The following is a 21,267-nucleotide window of genomic DNA, read 5'->3' as shown; positions in this document are numbered from 1 at the left end:
AAAGAGTTGTAGTAAAAATGTGTATTTGTAAATGACCTGACTGTAGTTATGAAATGCATAGGTTTCAAAATTATACTAAATTGTGAGGAGCAGCTGAGGTCCCTGTGTGCGCTCAGCGCAGAGCAGAGGAGCTGAGGGGAGGCCTGATGGCGGCTGCAGCTCCTCACAGGGAGCGGAGGGGCAGCGCTGAGCTCTGCTCTGTGTGACAGCGACAGGGCCTGAGGGAACGGCATGGAGCTGCGTCAGGGGAGGGAGGGTGGCGGTCAGGGACAGGGTCTGCACCGGGGAGCGGTGGGCATGGAACGGCCTGCACAGGGCACTGAGCACGGCCCCGAGCGCCGGAGCTCAGGGAGCGTTTGGATACCACTCTCAGATATAGCGTTTCACGTTTAAGTGGCCCTGCGTGCACATAGGACTTGGGCTCAACCACCCTTGAGGCTCCCACCCCGCCTTCGCCGCTCCAGGGACTGCGCCGTCCCCGCGGCGGGAGGTGCTGCGAAGGCGGCGGGCGGTGTTTGCTGCTTTACGGCAGGTCTGTCGCAACGCGCAGAGCGTCGCCGTTGGGAGCGGAGGGAAGTTTGAAGCGAGGCGGCGTGATGGCGGGGCAAGGTGGCGAGCCCGGGGAGCTCAGCCTCGTGGATATGGGCGTGAGGAGGTGAGCAGCGTTCCTCGCGGCCGGGTGGGTCGTGAGCAGGGGAGAGGGGCTGGCCTGGGCTGTGCCCGCCGTTCCCCTTCCTGCTGATGGCGGTGCCTCTCCCCCGCAGTTTGCTGGAGGTCTCGTTGAGCTCGGATCTGCACACGCTCAATATGCACTGCAACCGCATCGCCAGAATCGAAGGGCTCGGCCACCTCCGGAACTTGCAACATTTGGACCTGTCGTCCAACCAAATCCACCGCATGGAGGGGCTGAGTGCCCTGGAGAGCCTGCGCAGCCTGAACTTGTCCTGCAACCTGATAACGGCAGTGGAGGGTCTGCAATGCTTATTTTTGCCCCATTCTCAACGGATGAGGCTTTATGTGTTAAAGCTTCCTTCTGGAAGTAAGCCTGTGCCGAGGCTGTGCTGAGTCAAAACAAACTGCTGGCCTTGTGTACATTTTAAAATGTGCACGTGATCTCTTTAAATTTTATCACAACAAGGTGCTGTAATTTGGAAGAAAAAAAAGTGTGTTTATGGTTTTATATATATATATATATATATATATTCTAATGATAGTTGATGATAATTTGTAGCTGTGATTTTAAAAGACATAATGTGCAAGTCTTGATTTGACAAAGCAGAGTATTCTGCAAACCTTACTGTCTCTATTTCCCTCGCTTTGTTTAGGACTGGAAAAGCTCTTTAATTTAACTACACTGAATTTGTCATATAATCGTATACACGATCTCTCTGGTAAGTGACTTTGGCATGGGTAGAGCTATAAAAAGCATTTGCCTTACTTCAGTTAAGAAAAAAAAAATCAAATGTGTTTTCAGAGGTTTCTAGCAGTTTGGCCAGTTGAACAATGCTGCTAAAGGTGGTGGCTGCTGCTGCTTTCAGCTGTTAATTTTTTTTCATCGTGATTTTTTCTGAACTGGAATTCATTCTTCTGTATTTGGCACTGCTGAGCTTCGCCTTTGTGAGCTTGACCATGTAACTAATGGTCTGGAGCTGCTTGTGTTTAGATGTATGAAAATGGGAGTGAATGTTCAGCAATACCAGACACTGCAGGCAAACAGTGAGTTCACATGACTGTAGCTGCCTAGAGATCCTGATCTGGGCTGGTAAGGTGCTGGAACAGGCTGCCCAGAGAGGTTGAGGATGCCCCATCCCTGGAGGTGTTCAAGGCCAGATTGGATGGAGCCCTGGGCAGCCTGATCTAGTATTAGATATGGAGGTTGGTGGCCCTGCATGTGGCTGAGGGGTGGAAGCTTCATGATCCTTGAGATCCCTTCCAACCATTTCTATGCATTTCTATGATCTAGAACAATGAACTTTTTTTAATTTTTTTTTTTTTTTTTTTTAATGAAAAGGACTACTTATCTTTAAAGGTAACTTTCATAAAATTGTATGCTGTAGTTTACAATACCTAATATACTTAGCCAGGAAAGTTGAACAAAAGTTTTTACATCATTTCCAATTATGATGCATTGTTGCCTGAATATTTTCCACAGTATGCCATTTGATCTAAACTGAATCACAGCAGAAATCATTGTTTTCTATTTTCTCTTAAATTTTCAGGATTCCAGTGTCTTCATGGAACCCATCATAAGATCAGCTGTATTGACCTTCGCAGCAACTGCATAAACAATATTAATCATTTACTGCAGTGCACAAAGGGGCTGCAATGCTTGACCAATTTGACATTGGAAAAATATGGAAACAACAATCCAGTTTGTTATGCAGCAGGTATGTGTGTTATGACAGGTAAATAATTTGTGCTTTGTTGAACAGTAATTTTCCTTAAGCTGTTGGCTGGGTTCTGAAGCTTGCAAATTCGTTCATAAACTGGCCAGTCTTTAGAAATATGTATTCTGACAAAATGAATTTGTTTTCCATAGTGAAACATTTTTTTTTGTTTTCTCCAAGTATATTCTCAAAGTTGTGAATCTTCTTTGCATTTGTAGGGTTCAACTTTTCACACATTATTTTAGGAGGAGGACAAAGAGTCATTTGCAGCAAGAGAAAGATCAGTAATAAGCACTTTCCTCCTTTTCCCACAGCATCAGTAAGCAGTTACAGACAGAATGTGAGACAGTACATGTAAGATGCTAATTATATTAGCATTTTCATTCATTGAAAAAGGACGAAATTATCCAAGTCCTTTTTGAACTTGCCTTTCATTATATTTGTCTTATATTTCCACCAACTATTTTGTTGCATTAGGTCTGTATTAAAAAGTTGGCTTTGCAACTGCCACATGCTAATGGTGGTGGGAAGATCCCAGTGTAGACCAGAACTATGCTGGCAGCTACCTAGCTCATTTATCTTGGTATGTTTTCTGTTGAGAGCAGGACACTTGTAAATAACTCACTATTTTCACAATGATTTTTTTTCTTGTTTTATTTTTTTGGAGATTAATTTAAGTATGGACTTTTCCTTAAGGTTATAGAGAAACTGTTCTTCAGGCCTTGCCCCAGCTGGCAGTTCTAGATGGAAGAAATATTCATGGTGAGCCAGTAGAGTCAACAGAAGGAAGCTGTTCGAATTTGCAGTGTTTAGAAGACATTTTGAACTGTTTAACTTCATCCGGGTCCCCTTCATCCAAAGATCAGGTGCCATAGTTTGCGTGTACTGGTTTTAAACTTAAGAGATTTTTGTTTGTTAGTTTGTTTTGTTTTGTTTTATATTGCATATAACTCATTCATGTTACAGAGCTTACTTTTTGTTTTGATAGAAGGCCTTACCGTTGGTGACACCGCACATCGACCAGGCGTTAGCTTATTTTCGGCAGCGTACAAAAGAACCAGTACAAAGTTCTGTCAGTTCCTCTACAGAGCATGTTTCATCTTCAGGGCCTGAGAAGTCCATACTTGATAAAATACAGAGCGAGATGAGGATTCAAAAATTAGAAGATCAAATTTCACAAATACTGCAGAAGGTGATTTGTTTTTCCTATGATTGCACAAAAAGTTCTGTTTGTAAAACAAGTTCCTTTTGATTCTACAAAAGTTCACTACAAATGATACACAGTTTATACTGTCACATATGTTGACTTCATAGTAATCTGTGTTTTGAAAAACTAAGAAGGAGATTAAAAAAACACTTTAAAACCAGCTATTGCACTTTGATTCATGGAAGTTTCATATTGACTGAAACCCATGGCATATGTGGCTAGAAGGACTATCTGATCATATATTAGATAGCAAATTGTTTTCTGATTGTTTGGTTTTTATTCTGAAGCCATCAATATATGTAATTGAACCAGAACAAAATATTAGATGCAGCAGAGCTGTGGAAGTTGATTTTGCTAGCTAGGTTGCTCTGATATGCTTGTCAGGTATGTTTTTCTGTGTTATAATAACCATTTATTGTGTACCTTGGAAACATGCCATTTTTTTAAAGTGCTCTATGTTTTACATTTTGCGCCAATCTTTCCTCTATGCCTAGTGAGTTTTTTTAGTAAACTTAAGTTATTTCAGAAAGTTACAGTTATTTATTCTCAGGCATGCTGTTTTATTTTGTTTACATTATTTTTATAACACTGAATTATTTTAGCAGAGAGGAAAAGGGGTAGATTGGAAGCTGCTGTTTACTGCTCTATGAAAAATATCTTAACTTCCCAAAAATAGTACCTTGATAAATGTTAGAAATGAGCTAATTAGAACAGATAGAACTTCAATCTGTTCTTAGGTATCTGATGCCTCAAGAAGAGAAGCCTCTCCAAATGTTCTTAAAGCTAAGAGAGACACAGATCCAACTTCTGAGAGTGAACATGAGACTGAGAAGGAGAACAGCAAAAAGGCTGTGAAAAGAAGCAAGATCCCTACTTACCATAGAACTACTTTATCTGCTAGACGTCACTTGAATCATCCTAAGACCAAGATAACTGACAGGTTATGTCCACGTTTGCCATATAAATAAAAATTAAGCTGAATGTTGTTGGAGTAAACCTAGTTTGTGTTGAAGCATTTTATGAACGTGATAGGTTGAGTGAACTTGAGATAACGCTCTAAAAATTACTAGCTACTGTGGCTTTATAACAAAACTATTGATTAGCAAAGCAGCTGTCAAATTTCTGGTGTTTATTCTTGGGGCAGAGAAGGAGAAAATTACGTACTTGTTGGCTGACCCTGCTGATACTGCTTAATAAATAAGCCCTCTTTTTTCTTACATAAACTCCTACATCTGCATTTTTTTGTATGTGCCTTGCATTTTGAAGTGGAATCTTTATAAAATACAGGAAGCCTTATCTAAATATTATTTAACTTCTTGAAGTTTATTCATCAGCTGCTCAATCGTTTACCAATATGAGCGTTTACTGTATTTTGGTGAAAAGGAAATTGAACTGAAGATTCCAAAAAAAAAAAAAAACCTTCTGAATTTTAGCAGCATACTTATTCATCTTTCTTTTAAATTATATAAATGGAATTTTTCATTACAGAAATGTATCACTGGATGAGTCAAATTAAAAAAAAATATCTAAAAGGATGTCAAAACATTTATCAAGAATATAGCTGTTCTTTGTGCTGATAATGAGGCTGCTGTAGCAACAAGTCTGAATGTACAGTAAATATCAGAAATGTGGGACAAATTATGATATAAGTTAAACCATTAGATTATTCGACTCCTGCAGCTCTATAGCTACTCTGCTTCTCTAAAATTGCTTTATATCTGATCAAATGATGTTTTTCTAATAGCATTACTAGTATACATGTTTTTACAGCTGAAGATTTGAATTTAGCAGTTTGTTTCTGGACCTGCTTACAGATTATTTTATAGATAGCTTTGAATTCTGTACAATTCAATTTATGTATTTTATAAGACAATACTTTATAGTTCTTTATCTGAATCTTCAATACTTTGAAAAACATTCGAAAAAATGTTTAAACTCTGCATGTTGTTAAATAGCTCTTGTTTTTATGCCATTGAAGGGAAGAGAAGAGTTCCTCAAAACGTTCACCTTCCCATCAGAGGAAGTCTCATCTCAATTCATCATCAGATAGTCCCAATTTGGAAGTAGTGGGAAGAAGAGCTGATGTATTAATTGGAAGGCAGAGCAATATGGAAAAAGTGGATGACGTGAATTCAAACGCGACAGAGGAATCCACATACCGAGTATGTTCTGCAACATTTTGAATATGTCTTCCCCTGAAGTCAAATGTGTGTCTCTTGGTGAAACTCAGATTTGAGATGCCAAAAATAATGGCATTTAGGATAAAAAATAGTTCTGTACTGTCAACTGAAAGAGAATTTTGTGTTTTGGCATGGTCACTTTACTTGGTCTCTCAAATTCAGAGTTATCTTTTTCTACAATTATGAATATCATTCTTCATTTTTGGCTACATTTTAATATTACCACATAAATTGATGCTTACTACATTCTTGTTTAGGCACTGATTCAGGAACTTGATCAGGAAAAAGAAAGAAGGTGGAAAGCAGAACAAGCAGAGAAGAAATTAGTAGAGCATGTGAAAGAGTTACAGAAGCATGCAAAAGAGGAAAAGAATATTCAAAGTATGGCTGTATACACTACGGAGAGGTAGGAAAATAGATGCTGTAGTGTATTTTCTTTTTTTTCTTCTCATTTCAATTCATAGGCTGAGGAAATGAGAATAGTTTTAAAGAATGTGCTTGGAAAATGACTCATCAGAAAGTACTTCTTGAACTTCTCTCAGTATTAATGAAATTCCTTTCTACACTCTGCTGAAACCCAGTCCTGGGCAATACTTAATGGGTTGTCGCTACTTCCTTGAAAAGACATAAGGGAACAAGAATATCTGTCAGTGCTTAGTACCCTATTCTTCCTCTTCATATCTGAGAATGGTATCAGTGTGCCACTTAACTCTGGTTCTAGTCTTTTTCTTTCCAAGCAATCGCTATTTTGATTGTTCTTTCTCTTTCAGCTGAGGCACTAGTAACTGTATCTTGTCTCATGTCATGCTTCCAGTTCTTAAGCTTTTTTTCCACTAGTCCACATAGCTGGCTTTTTTCCTGTGTGAGCAAAGATGTTTCTGGCAGGCCTGAGCAGGGCAATGGGCAATATGTTGTACAGGTCTGACATAGCATATCTTTGCATAGACTGCAATCCTAATCCTTGCAAGCTGCTTTTTGTTTTTCGTAAGTTCTCCCTTCTAATGTAGTTGTTGACAAGTAACACTTTGTTCAGAGATTATTCCATTTGTCTTTCTTAATTGCATATTGATACTATAGGTACAGTTTACATGTAAAGCAAAATTATGTTGGAATGTGTTTTCTTTGGAGAGTTATCTATGAGGTTGTATTCAGCCTTTTTTATTTATTTTAAAATAAAATCAAATGTAGTAATGCAACGCATAGCTTTGGTAATCTTTTACATATTACTAAACAACATTGCATGACAAAGTTGCTCATAATACAGTTCACCAAAGAAGCACAAGATGCAGTGCTACAACCCTTACTAAATAAATGTCTATTTCTTAATGTAGTTGATATTACTAAATTCAAAAGCTCACGTTACACAACTTCACTGTATTTTTTTCTCAGGTTAAAGGAAATGATATTGAAAGAGAAAGATATTAAAATGAGATTGCAAACAGATGTCCAACAGTTGAAAGATGAAACTGAAAGACTTACAAATGAGTTAAATCAAGCAAAAAATAAAGAAGCAGAACATCAGAAGGCTATGCAAGCTTTAGAAGAAGCATTATCCAAGATGGAAACACAGAGATTGCAGCAACGAGCAATAGAGGTAAATATTTTTCGTAACTGAATAATATGATTGCAACAGGATGGCAGTGTAGTCTTAAGTATGAATAAAGACTAGACTTTAGATAGTGGTTTTGTTTAACTTTTTAATCAAAGTGCTTTCTTCACAGCCAGAACAAAATGGTAATTGCTGAGAACTTATTTTAAAGCTGCTGTTTTGTTGTTTTTTTTTCTTGGGATTTTTGTTTTGGTTTTGATTATACAGCTGGAGGTAATGATGGAGCATCTTCATTTAGCATATGAATAGATTCGGTGCTGCAACAAATGCTGTCACTGTTTCTGACAGAATAGTTTATTGGTGAAGTTTCAGTGGTCAAAGGCAGCTCTCTTCAATATGTACATTACTGTTGTTTGGTTATATTCACGTTTCAGCTTGCATTTCATACACTTACAGGAACTGTGTCTTAATAAATCCATCTTCAAAAGTTTCTTAACTGCTAGCACAGTACTCTAACTGCTCTTACCCTAAAGGAAAGCAGAGAGCTGGGGAGTATGCTGACAACCAAACTGCCAGTGCCATTCTAGTTATAAGTTAACCACCCTCCATTCTGGGTTCCCTTATAGAGTCAGAGCCTAAAACAAGTGCCTAGTACTTGTTTACAGCTTTTTTTTTTAACTCCAGCTGCATCTTCAGAAGAGTGCAATTGTGCTATGGTTCCCATTCAGCTGTGAACACTCAAGGTTCAGATGTAACCAAAATACTGCTAGAAGCCTTTTTTGGGACACTGAATGGCTCTTCTATTTGTCTCATTACTTTTTTAAATAGCCTGAAGTTCTTGTGAGTCTACAAGTGGCCTTCAGTTTATCTGTTTTGCTGTTGTTTTTTTATCACTTCAGAAGGTACTAAACTTAGTAATTTGGTATAGCAGACATTGTTTTCTTTTTCTTAGAAAAAAAGAAAACACTTGCTGGAATATAAAGTATGTATTTTTCCTGTAATTAGATTTTGGAAGTATCTTCCCTCTTGATAACAGTATCACCATTTGTATCTTGTTTTTATTAGGGGAAGGTCTTTTTTCCTGTCTTTAAGGTCCTGTACACAAATAGGAGTAATTGTGTTTCAAAGAAAGTTGTGATTATCTAGAAACAATATTATTGGTTTTAATGCTTAATTTACTTTTGATTTATTTTATCAACTCTTAAGATTTATGAATTCTTGAATACTTTGTAGAGCTTTTTTATAGTACAAATTGGTAGTCAGCTTCCTATTAAGGAGACCTTTACTGCCATCAGTGGTAAATGGTCATACCTCTATGCAGTCACAGTCTAAGGATTTCAGTAAACATGACTAGATTATTTAGAGGCTTTAAGTGTCTGTACATCTAAATTTGTACCATTTTATTCTGGCACTCCTTAAATTTGCAAATGTTTTAACTTGAACATTTTTTTAATACTCATTTTAAAGGGGGAATTGCCTCGTTTTATTCACAAAACAGCAGGCATGCAGTGAAATATATCTGTATCTTATCTTGAAGAGGTTTAGTGTATGGAATGTAGGAACTTATCTTCATACACGAGTCTCACAGTAGCATTTATACAACTGAAGTTAGCATACGAATTTTAAATAATTCCATCATTATGAAATTGAAGCTTATAACAGGCAGTAGCACTTACTCAGTATTCCTAAGAGATATAGCAGGAGATAGAATACCTTATTCTGATAGATCAAAAAAACCACATTATTTCCAGTGTCTACTATGTAGCTTTCCTTGATTATTGTTTTTCATCCTTCAGTATCAAGCCAAGGGAAGCATCATGTAGGAATTCAGAATATAGTTCTGCTGTAGTTTTGCTTTTTTTGTCTTGCGGAGGTTGAATTTTCTGTTTGTTTCTGATGAGAGCTGGAAATCCAACTAGCTTATCTTTATTGCATTCTATTTCTACAGTTAGATAATTGTATAGTCATACAATGGCTTGGGTTAAAAGAGACCTCAAGGATCATGAAGCTCCAGTCCCCCCACCACATGCAGGGCCGCCAACCTCCCCATTTAATACTAGACCAGGCTGCCCAGGGCCCCATCCAGCTGCCCTTGAACATCTCCAGGGACGGGGCATCCACAGCCTCTCTGGGCAGCCTGTTCCAGCACCTGAGCACTCTAATAGTAAAGAACTTAAATAAACTTAGATAACTAACGCACAAACTAATCCTGAGTAGTCCACTAAGCATTCACACCTTTGATACTCTGCAAAGCAAAGGGATTTGAACTTTGTTAGTACCGAATTTAGAGAGATATGCTAAGTCCATTGCTTTGCTCAGGAGGACAGATCAGATCGACAAGGTGGGTAAGTCATTAACACTTGAGCACACAGGGATTGAAATGAATAGTGCAAGTCATTATGTGATGTAAGAGTGTCACCACTGACATCACCTTCTGCTGTTTCTGTTGCATGTTCTAACCTGCAGCCTTCTGAAGTGTCCTGACTCTGAATTACTATTTCATGAGTAATAAAATCTTTTTCTATAATTATTATCTTTTTTTTAATTTGGCTTGCCATGTCAGAAAATACTCTTCTATATCTAAAAGGTTTTAGATTATAAAATGGAATTCTTCATGAAAGCTTCATGGAAAAAGTGGAGTATGCCATCTGCTGTTCATAATGAGTGTTCTTTTTCTTTGTGAAATCAGAAGAGAAAAACTCTGTTCAGCAACTATAAGCTGTAAGATGCAGATTTTTGTATTGAGAGTGTGTAAAAATAATTAGAGATAGCAAATACTGATCTAAAATGTTTTGCTTGAAACCAGTACAAATGTTAGAATATGAGAGTTTATAACTGAGAAGATCATTCTACAAATATTCCTGTCCTATTTATGTACGACAATTTCTACTTCTTTATAAATTAAATAGATGTCCTTTGTTCTTGGTGAAAGCTATTTGCTTTTTTGTGTTGTGGTATGCTAAGTTAATGCTTATATTTAAACATTTACCGTTAAATTTCTGCAACTGTAAGAGTTTACTAAGTAAAAAGAAATACTTTTTTTGTGGGTTAGGTAACAGTATAAAATTCCATAAAACTTTATGAAAAATTCTGCCAGTTGCGAAGCATGATTTAAACATAATGGCTTGTATAAAAGTGCTACTAAAGCACCTGTTCTGTATTTTGGTACAAGTCACGAAGATAGGTAACAGTTTTAAGAATCTTGTCCTCTTGTTTTTATGATTATATACAGATGAAACAGGTGCAAGAAGCAGAGCTTAAAGCATCAGCAAATGAAAGAGAATTACAGTTACTTCGAGTATCTCTTCGACAACAGAGGGAGAAGGTAAAACAACTGCATGAACTTCTTATATTAAGAGAACGAGAACAAAGGTATGGGATCTCTATTAACTTGCTGTGAAAACAAAGTAGAACACATTAGTATTGCAGACATGTTTTGAATGCGCTCTGCCAACTGTGGGTGGCTGCCTTTATGGGAGAGGTGTTCTCTGTAAAGTATGTAGATATCTTCCCACACATTTTTGGTCTCTTTTATGAATGTCTTCGTAGCTTTTAGACTCCTGCTTTGCAAGTCCTTGTAGGCAGATGTTCTTCTTTTGTCTTTCTTTTGACACATTCTTGTTTTATTATATGGATGAACTTTCGTTATGTTATGGTCTTTAATTGGGAAATGATCAGGTAAAACTGAAGTCACATTTGAATTACTGTCAGAAAGTTGGTTTGTGTGTGTATATACATATGTACATATATACATATATATTTGTGTATGTGTGCATATGTACTTCAGTAATACAAAGTAATTCCCCAAGATGTCAGATTCTGTAGCATCTTGCATTAGTTTATTATTTTGGGTGGGTGGCTTGATTGGCTGTTTTGCCCTCTCCTCTCAGAAAAGTATGTATGTACTCATTTATTTATTGAGAATACTTGAACACAAGTTCTGTATTATTGAGCTAATACAATCAAATAAATGTACATGTAAAACAGCCAGTTGTTTTTGGTATACTACCATGTGAAGAAGCTTATTGATAAAATAAGCTGATAACACTTGCTTAGCTTTGAGCTTAAATGTATTCAAATACCAAAATAACTGCAGGTTAAGATGGGAAAAATCTGATCACTGTGTTTTGAGAACTTTACTTTATTCTGTTAAAAATTCCTAAAAGATGTAACACGAAAGATGGCAGACAGATTTTGTTATTTAAAGCAAATGGGCAGAATAGTCTTGAAGTACACTGTGCTCCATCTTTCTCCTATGGATGTGCAACCATCCTGTATGGAGGCATATCCTGGAGCTCTTTAGGGCCTCATTGCAGTTGCTTTTAGGTTTGGGTTCTAAGTGGGAAACAACAATTACTGGGTAAGGAAAGGGAAGAAAAGTTATCTGGCTATACAGTGGCTTTCCTGATTCCCTTCTCTTCCTGCTCTTTGTGATTCTGCATTGCCAGGAAAGCAAACGAACATTAACAGCAAAAGAATAATGGAATCTTTTTATGAACGTTTGGATTAAAAAGTAAAGCTATTCCTTTCTCTGGATGTTTTAATAGTAGTAGTCAAAACACTTTTCTCCATCCTTTTTAATAAATATTAAGGAAATCAGCTGAAGTAGCATTGTCAAATACTGTAGTTCTTTTCTATGTAATTCTTGTATATGTTTGGTAACTCCAGGAAAGAACTTGAAACCCGAGTTGCTTTACATGGACCAGAGTTTCAAGCAGCTGTGTCAAAAGAAGTGGCTAAAGAGGAGCAGAGGCATGAACAGCGTGTTAAAGACTTTGAGGAGAAAATTAATACATTAAATCAGAAGTATACAGAGTTAGAAGATGAATTCCGTTTAGCTTTAAGGATTGAGGCAAAAAGGTTTAAAGAGGTAAGAGAACATTTAATCTTGAACTAGACAGAGTTGTAGTGCTCTTAAATGGGTTGTGTTCCTTTCATTCTTAAAGTGTTTGTTCCAAGGACTCATTCGAAAATGCTGGTAGTTTCTGCTACTTTCAAATATAAATGATTGGAACTTAACTGGTAGAAAACCAGCTTTGGATACTCATTATTTCACATTGAGTTACTAAACTTAAATTTCCCTTTTACTTGAAAAATAGGATACCATTTTAATGCTTACACTTTTTTTCAAAGAACATTTTTCAAGAGTTCTTATGAAATTTTAGGTACAAGAGGATTTTGAAAATGTTTCTGCTGATTTAGCTGAACATCAGCAGGCCCTCTTTCAGTTTCAACAAAAGGAAAAAGAGATGACAGTTCTGATCCAAGACCTAACAAGCATAGTGAAAGAACAGAAAGCAAAGATTGCAGAATTATTAAAATCAAATCAGGAAACCACAGCAAACCTGAAGGTACTTCTTTCAAAACATTTAAACTATATATCTATTTGGGTTGGAATTTTTTTTTTGTTTATTTTAATATTTTATCTAAACTGTAACTATTCTGTACCAGGTAGATTCACTGAAAGATGCGTATTTCCTTTAGCGTTAAAGCAGAGTAACCCAGATCAGCTTTTATTCTTGTATCTCCTCCTTATTTCTTACAAACACTATGCTGTCTGTACTACAAAATCCAGAGATATTCTTGTTTTCAGAGAAACTGCATGCTTTGCCTTGTGAGCACTAGTAGCTAATATATGATCAGGTGGTTGCTCTGAAGTCGGCTTTAAAAATATACATTAATTTCCCTGACCTTTTGTAAAGTCAAAATAATGGATTGTGGTTCTACAGCTAAAAAACTGGCATTGCACTGCACATGAAGTAAAAATGAAACTGTAAGTAGTCAAGTGTTGTTCAACAACTTTTTAGTGTAATCTGGTCCACAGATTTATCCAGTACGTCCTTGTTAAAATTTCTGTGCAGTACAACCCCTGCAAAGCTGATTCTAATCTTGTTATATCACTATTGTGGTATCCAAACAAAACAGGATTCTGCCTGTGACTGATGTTGCTTAAAAACTAAAATACAAAAATAGCTATATTAAATAACTTTAATATGTAAAACAAAAAAATTGTGTAATCAGACATAAATCTTGATCATGACAAGAGGAAGTTGAAAGCATCACAACTTCTGTCTGTTTTAATATTTTAACTTTGTTTATTCTCATGTTTCTGACATGTACAATTCTAAATGAGTTTTTGTAATGGCATTAATCAAAGTTGGCTATTTAGAAAACAGCTTTGTGAATGGTTTTGAGGGATTTAAGTATTTCTGTTTGAAGCAAACATCTGTGTCTCATTACTGGGAAGATGAGCAAATTTTTAAGTCAGATGGAAGCTTCTACGCAAGCAGAATATTTCTCAGTTTACTGGTATTCAGCAAATGAAATTTTAACTTTCCTAGCTAGTTAGCATTGATTTGAGATTCTGAATACTTGTTTTAAAGAATCTTTCTTTATTTTCCCATGTGAATTCACACAGAATCGAACTGAAGAACTTGAAACTGTGATTGAGCAGGACAAAGAGAAAGCTGGTCAAGTGGAACTTCTGAAGAAGGAAAATGGAAAACTTATTTCTCAGCTGACTGCTCAAGAATCTGTAATTGATGGATTAAAAATGGAAAGAAAAATATGGGGGCAGGAGTTGGCACAACAAGGTAAAACACACACATTACATATATATATTGCAGTAAAACTGCAGCTATTCAATATTATGCTTTCCAAGTAAACATCCCAACAAATGCATAATTATGATAAGATCTCTCAGTGCCTTGTTGATCTTACCTGGTTGTAAGGATGATGTGGAAAAATACTACTTCTGTAGTACCATTTATAGGAGCTTTAACAGCAATTGTGAGAGTTATCTGTGAGTGCAGTGTATCTGCGTGCCCAAAATGTCAAAATGCCATAATGCTATGTGAAGCATTTTTAAATAAGAAACTATGGAAAGAAGTTTCTGTTGTGTTATGTAATACTGCATGTCTATCAGCTAAGTCAAGTGTGGAAATTTTATTGACATCTTTTATTAAAAATATATCAATAATGCATTAAATGTGGGTTAAAAAAAGCCCTGGCTTTTTTTGTCCTCTGATTCTCATGAGTCTTAGCACCACTTTGTAGTTTCTTCTGAGATTGGTGCAGTCTGAGAATTTCTGTTCATTTTTTTTTAGGGAAGTTTTCTTAGGATAAAATACTAGGCTGGATGTGGCTCTGGACAGCCCTGTCTAGTGGTTGGTGACCCTGCACACAGCAGGGGGGTTGAAACTATATGAGCATTGTGGTCCTTTTCAACCCAGGCCATTCTATGATTCTATGGTTCTGTGATACTAGCCTTCAGTTCTGCCGTTCCTTTTAAGTTTTTCTTACAGATTGCAGTGTTTATAGTGGGCTGAATGATGACATTTGTTTAATATTGCCTCTGACATCCTGAAGTTATCTGTAAACTGATGACTGTAGTATATGAATGTCCTGTACTACCTAGGAGCTCACCTTTCTCAAGATCGGGGAAAACTGGAGGCAAAAATCGAGGTTTTAACAAATGAGGTGGAAATTCTAAAGAAGCAGAGGGAACAGGACAGTGATGCTATACGAATTAAAAACAAAATAGTGGACGATCAGACAGAAACAATTAGGAGATTAAAAGAAGTAAGTTGGATGTGTTACAGTTTGTTTTTTACGTAAAATTAAGACTTGTAATGAAAGTTATTGTAACAGCTCTGATGGAGACGTGGCTCTGCACTCCTAGTTTTACTAATTCAGAAAGTGCAAGCAAGCTGTCCGTAGCAACTGATTTCATTGAGAGCAGAAGAGAGTCTTTTTTCAACAGATGTTCATTGAATCTCTCATTGAATCATAGTTACATAAAGACTTTTTGCCTTTTTGCCTTTGCCCCACTCAGTTATTCTCGATAATGATTTTGAGAGAGAGAAAATCCAGGAGAGTGTAATTCTTCAGTTTGTTGTTTTTTTTCTAATAACACAAGAAGTTTGTTGCAGGTTTATTTTACTAGCATAAATACTTATTCTGCTTTTGTCAATCAGTATTTTAACAATTCAGCTATTGTGTCTTAATTAGTTTATTCCATTACATCTCATTCAGAGACTTAAGTGTTATTAAGTCAGTCTGCTTTTATTCTGTGTAGACTAAACATATATTTTTTAAGGTTAACAATAAAGTTAAAATAGAGTTTATCTTTTCTATTCTGAAATATTTTTTTTTCCCATAGAGCTTACAAGAAAGAGATAAACAAATCAGAAAACAGCATGAAGAACATAAGCGTTTTCAAGTCCAGTTGGATGAAAAAGCTACTGAATTCGAAGAGCTTATGGAAAAGCTAGAAAGACAAAATGAAAGAAAAGAGCAATTAAAGCAGCGTTTAGAAGAAAAAGAAGTAGAACTTGATGGCATGAGGAGAGCACACAGGTGATGGATACAATGGGCAGTAATTCTTTGGGATCCTGATTGTTCACAGCAGTTCCATGAAGTCTTCTTTTTTGCCTAGAGAGTAGTTTCTTGCTACTAAAACTTACAGAGCTTAAATCTTTTTCTGTCCTCCTAAGAAGCAGAATGATAAATATATACATTTTATTTTCAGTGCACTGAAGAAGAAGTGGCAAGGTAAAGATGAGCTATTAAGTCAGCTGGAGGTACAAGTTAAACAGATGAAGGAGAGCTTTGATATGAAGGAGAAGAAGCTGACTGAAGAGAGAAATAAAAGTCTTCAAGCTCAGAGGTGAAAACCTTAACGTTAATAGGTTATTCTGTTAGCTGCACAAACAAACAAAAATGTTACAGTGGCAGAATGCCTTTGGTGAGTAATTAGCAATCCCATTTCCAGGAAATTGTGAGTAGAAGTAATTCTTGCTCTACAAGTGACTTTACTACCCAAACCCAGTATTCAGTTGCAGTATTTGTCCTTTAAACTTTTTAGCTATATTCCAGTTCTCTTTGAAAATAATTAGAGCCTGCCCCCAAGTATGCTTCTCCACTGCTGTGCTTTTGGTTCACTTCTCTGAGGAAGTTTGACATCAGGATTCCGTGGTAGAGACTTGTCTGCAGGTCATCACGTGTGCTGTCTAGAGTCATGTACTGAAGTGCTCATACACATGAGGCAGTCTCACAGTCTGTAAGGGGCATTTCTTTGAGGATGAGCCTGTCAACTTTCTTGTTTGTTATCAGGATGCATAGAACTGTTTGCCAAGGTCAAGCCAAGCAACTGTGGCTGGCACTTGAATATAGGCAAGAGGCCACAGCACTTTACTGATGTCTGTCAGACTTATGTAAATACCTTGATCTAATACCTAGAAAAACTGAGGTGGGATCCACAGTACTTATCACGACCTAGGGTAAATGTTGACAATAAATATTTAAGTCTGTAACTGAGTATTTGTAAATTATTTCTCACTCTCCTCCCACACAAGTGATAAAAAGTTTTCAGTTTCTTTTATTTTTCCTCTTGTACTGTCAATATTTTTGAGCAACTACTAATAAATATATATAAACAAATATCATACCATAGAAAATGATCACAGACTTAGATGATGCTCAGTTATTTTATAGACATATGGCACTTCAGAGACATAGGGTAGACCTCTGCCTGTGATGAACTTGGATTTGTTAGTAGGGTTTTTTTTGCTTTATTCCTTGGCCCTTTTTTCTTGTTTTCCACCCAACTATTATTAAGAAAAGACTAATTAGATAAATTCTGCACATTTACTATCAATAATAACCACTTTTTATTAAAGTAGTGAGTTAGCATGATTTCAATTTTTTGCTTTATCTTTTTAAATGAAGTACATTAATCATGCTTCAATGAAGGAAGGTTATCTGATTCATATATGAAAGAAAATATTTTGATAGTCAATTCTGATTTAAAAAAACAATCCACAACAAAAACACACCAACCACACCTCAAATGGTATAGGTTTTGTAATGGCTGGAAAATCAGTCTTGAAACTGAAATTTTACCTGAAATAATTGTTTTGTTTCAGAATATTGATGTAAATCAATTCTGTTGTGGAATAGATTGCTTTGTTTTCTGTTACTGCATATTTTAGAATCATCCCCAAGCAGAATTTGCTTGGGAGTCTGATAAATGCTTCAATTCTGTGAAGTAGACTCTTGTTTGTGTGGAACATAGACCTGGAGGCAGTCTGCAGGATCATGTAGTCTATTTGCCTTCTCAGAAAGCACAAGTATGATAGGCCAATGTTTGAAAACATATGGTGCTATGAGCCATGTTAACATTAGAAAGTCTGAATCTTTTTATTTTTTTCTAGTGATTAAATGTTTCAGCTAAGTGAAATGCTTCTGCTAAGAGTGCCAGAAGCCCTAAATACGATGCATGAAACCAGAAGATGTGCTTGAGAAAACAAAATATTTCTGAAGCTAGATATTGAAATAACTGTTTTTGTGCTTGTGTTGTTGAAATCTTACCAAAGGCAGGATTATGCAAAGCAAAATGTTTTATATTTTTGTTTCTTTGAAAGAATGTAATTTATTTTTCATTATTATTATTTTTAGGATTGCTACAGAGAGGCTTCGTGAAATGGATGATACTTTTAGAAAACAACTTGAGTCAGTATTGGCAGCTCATGAGGCAGAAATAGTGCAGCTGACAAATGAGAAGGAAAAACAAATTGAAGCAGCAAATGAAAAAGTAATTTTGATACCAAATTAATATGTTTATTTTATTTGCATTTTTATTCTCCAGCTACTCCAGCAATGATGCTTAAAATCACTGATCTCTATTAGTCTGTCTAATTACTTGATGGAGATAGCCCTAGCGTAGTACTCCATCTTTTCACAGTAAGAAAATTACTAGAGCTGTACTATGGTCAGGTTCTTGGAGTGAAGCAAATGAAGTCGCACGTGATGCAACTGTTACTAGTTGTCACCTTTCCATTATTCTTGCTGGTGTAGATAAGGAATGATTATACCAGACGTTCCATTTAACTTGCATAGGTCTGTGTTAGCAGCTGATGTGCTTGCCATGTGTTGCATTCTATCTTGCTGTGACAAAGCAGTTTTTCTATGTAGTAGATATTCTAGTTTTTACATTAATAGCAGTGTCCTACTAATTAGTACTTCTTTTTTTTCTTTTTTAATTAAAATTCTACTACTGCAAGTTCTGTTCGCTGGCAAAATTGTGATACTTATTTAAATATCTGATACCTTCTAACATGGACTTTGTTCTTTTCTGATTTAGAAGTTGTTTGTCCTGTCATCTGTATTTGTGGCATTTTTGTCTAACTCCTTGAGAAAGTGTTTTTTTTACTTTTACTTATCATTGCAGTCAAAAATTTTTTTCCATAATATAAACTTTAAAACATAAATCTGTTCTGATTTAAAGATGCAACTCCTATATCTTTTATCAGAGTTAAAAATCAGGAAGAGTATATGTTTGTTGGCAGTACTAAGGAAAAGTTAGATCTGTACTTGTTTATTTGATCTGTATATGCTTTCAGGTTTACTACGTTGAAGAAGAAATGCGTCAGCTTCTGCAAGAAACAGCAAGCAATAAAAAAGCCATGGAAGATAAAATAAAACGGATTACGTATGTGTTGAATGACATTCAGCAAGATCTGTGAAGCTTTATGTCTTACATTTCAGAGTTGTTCTTTACAAATGTATACACTAAAAAGAATATTAATATAAACAAATATGCTACAGTGCACTTCTTATTTGGTTTGAAGTGCTTCTAGAGAATAAATTTTATATAGAAATTTGAGGGCTTGGGAATCAGGCAAATACTTGTACAGTATTTTTATAATAAATACCTATTTCTAACCCTTGGTTATTCTTGAGTGTTCTGTCAAAGTTGGATCAGAAACAAATTTATTGATTGAAATCATTGCATAAATTGAGACATGACTGTTTGAGTGAGAGAAGAATGTAAAAGCAAAGGATGTTTTCTAAGTGTGAGAATACAAAAATGTGTGAAGACAAACTTAAAGATTTCCTGTGTTGTGGTACAAATTCTTCTAATGAGCAATCAAAGAACTTTACCTGAAAATGTTTGTGATCTGCACATGCTGCAGCAAATGGCTTTTCACCAGGCTGCTGAAAAGTAGGAGATAATAAGCTTTAAATGAGAACAATCATAGTAATGTATATATGTTAGAAATTTCATCTCCACTCTACTGATGCATTTGTTTCATTTGTTTATTCTCATTCTACTGAACCATAATCTGAAGTGCTTAATACTGTGGTAGTAATTATAATTGTGTTCTTTCTTGGTACACCAGGTGGTGCTATTTCTTTCCATCTTGAGACTCAACAGCTAAAGCAGACTCCTGTAGCACAAATGACAACAGACTCAACTAACCTGACTTTAGCATCACTTTGTTCTGCATCCCAAAATGAGTTCTCTAATATGGAATAGCAGTATACATAATTTTGTATGAGTAGTAGTGCTAATAGAAGGCCACAGGGCTTTTGTTAACTTTGCAAGGCTTGTTGGGCTTGTTACCAACATGTTATGAGATCTTGTGTAAACCATAGGCTAACACGAGCTGCTTCTTGTCATGAGGTGCAGCTTCATCGTGGAATGGAGGCAAAAGCTTTGGAAATATGGGCACAAGCTGAAAGCAGAGGCTGCAGCACCACCAGTATGCTAAGTGCTCTGCAAACACACAACGCTGAGAACTGGGAAGACACTTTCTTTCCAGTACAAAGTTAAGCTGCAGCAAAGAAAAAAATGGAAGGGCTGAGAATTGTTTTGAAATTGTACTGTCTTATAAATTAGGAAGATCCCATGTGTGTGGGATGGGACAGAAAAGACCTACTTCAGTTCTGGTTCCCTACATCCAGCACTGACAATGAGGGAGGAGCAGAGCCACCAGCACCAGCCACAGGGCATCCCCTCTGGTACTGTACTCTTCCAACTAATGTATGTGTCTAATGATAGACTTGTTAAGGACTGACTGCTTTGAAGCACTTTGATGATATTTAAAAACGAATATATGCTGATAACAATTAGTAAGGTGCAAGATTTAACTCTTAGCACATGTCTGTTGTTCTAGTAAACTTTGTTGTAAAGTTTCAAATTTGGTTGATTTATCAATCTGACACTATCACAGCAACCTTCTTGATTGCCTGACAAATATCAGCACCACCAATGTGCAGATGAAAATATCCTCTCAAGGTGACCTTGTGCTCTGCACACTTCTTTCTTTGGAGGCTATGTAATAATCTGGAAAACTGTTCTATACCATCTACATGGATGGCACACCAAAAGGCTGGGATTTCTGCAGCAATTCAGAATGCTTTTCTGTTGTGTTTATCAAGTGTTTCTTTGGGCACTTTTCTAACTCTTTGACCAAGCCACATTCTAATATTGCAACTAAATACTTCAAATGCACTGGCAAGGTAGCACACCTTCCTTGTAGCCACATTCCGTTTATTAATGCCAGCCCAGGTTTCCTCCAAGTTTTTCATTCTGAAACCATTTCCTGATTTTGTCACAGGGAGCTGTTACTGTTTTTTACCATAGGTTCTTATTGTTCCTTGCTCTTGGCTTGGAAATCTTACACCGTAGCACCCGGGCACATACCTGCGGTAGTTTTGTTTGTATTGTTTCCTTTTCACATGTCTGATTCTACCTCTGGCATTATTTCCTTCTTTCTGCCTGCATAGATTTCTTAGAGTTTTTTTTTAATGTTAATTCCTATGGTTGGAATAGGTCTCAAAATGTTAAATGGATACAAGTGTGGCGCAGATCAGAACAGTGTCAAATGGAAAAACTTCAGTCTGAGATTACTGGAGAGCATAAAATAACTGAATAAATAAGAATCTAATTGAAATACGGACTCTGGCCATTGTCATCTATATAACATGTTTTCAGGTATTAATCACAACCATTTAAAACTGCTGATTATGTTGTTAGATTTTCTTCAGTTTTGTTTCCAGACAACAGATTTTTTAAAATCAGCAGCAAAATGTGCAATTGGGAAGGAAATTCTGATGCTGACTGAGAGCAGGAGGGATGCAAGACAAGGGCCAGAGACA

General features: G+C 36.4%; 1 protein-coding gene across 6 annotated transcripts; it reads left to right on the top strand.

Moving 5' to 3' along the window:
- The first annotated feature begins 556 nt into the window (after window positions 1–556).
- LRRCC1 (leucine rich repeat and coiled-coil centrosomal protein 1) lies at window positions 557–19,047 on the top strand. 6 transcript variants are annotated; one of them, XM_042808871.1, is made up of 19 exons: window positions 557–655; window positions 765–970; window positions 1,326–1,391; window positions 2,220–2,387; window positions 3,084–3,253; window positions 3,376–3,579; window positions 4,332–4,534; window positions 5,573–5,756; window positions 6,032–6,180; window positions 7,164–7,368; window positions 10,556–10,695; window positions 11,992–12,193; window positions 12,489–12,674; window positions 13,742–13,916; window positions 14,741–14,904; window positions 15,485–15,681; window positions 15,854–15,991; window positions 17,782–17,917; window positions 18,726–19,047. In XM_042808871.1, exons 1-19 carry the CDS (start codon window positions 597–599, stop codon window positions 18,846–18,848), a joined length of 3,075 nt encoding a protein of 1,024 aa, XP_042664805.1. In that variant the 5' UTR covers window positions 557–596; the 3' UTR covers window positions 18,849–19,047. The 6 variants fall into 6 exon arrangements, with proteins under 6 accessions (XP_042664805.1, XP_042664804.1, XP_042664803.1 ...); XM_042808870.1 differs by having other exon boundaries at window positions 765–1,039; window positions 3,379–3,579; XM_042808869.1 differs by having other exon boundaries at window positions 765–1,039.
- The last annotated feature ends 2,220 nt before the right edge of the window (window positions 19,048–21,267 follow it).

Source organism: Centrocercus urophasianus, unplaced genomic scaffold, assembly GCF_019232065.1.
Source record: "Centrocercus urophasianus isolate 14NV4802_14NV808 unplaced genomic scaffold, USGS_Curo_1.0 seq_11, whole genome shotgun sequence".
NCBI lineage: Eukaryota > Metazoa > Chordata > Aves > Galliformes > Phasianidae > Centrocercus > Centrocercus urophasianus.
The sequence above is the reverse complement of the archived record's forward strand: the minus strand, read 5'-3'. Positions and strand labels throughout refer to the sequence as shown.

What these genes read in the sequence shown, in the direction of transcription:
- LRRCC1 (XM_042808869.1), top strand. Translation starts at nt 597, where the DNA reads ATGGCGGGGCAAGGTGGCGAGCCCGGGGAGCTCAGCCTCGTGGATATG. An exon ending in GTGGATATGGGCGTGAGGAG is followed by an intron (nt 656 to 764) that starts GTGAGCAGCGTT and finishes TCTCCCCCGCAG; the next exon opens with TTTGCTGGAGGTCTCGTTGA. An exon ending in AGGCAAAAAGGTTTAAAGAG is followed by an intron (nt 12,194 to 12,488) that starts GTAAGAGAACAT and finishes ATGAAATTTTAG; the next exon opens with GTACAAGAGGATTTTGAAAA.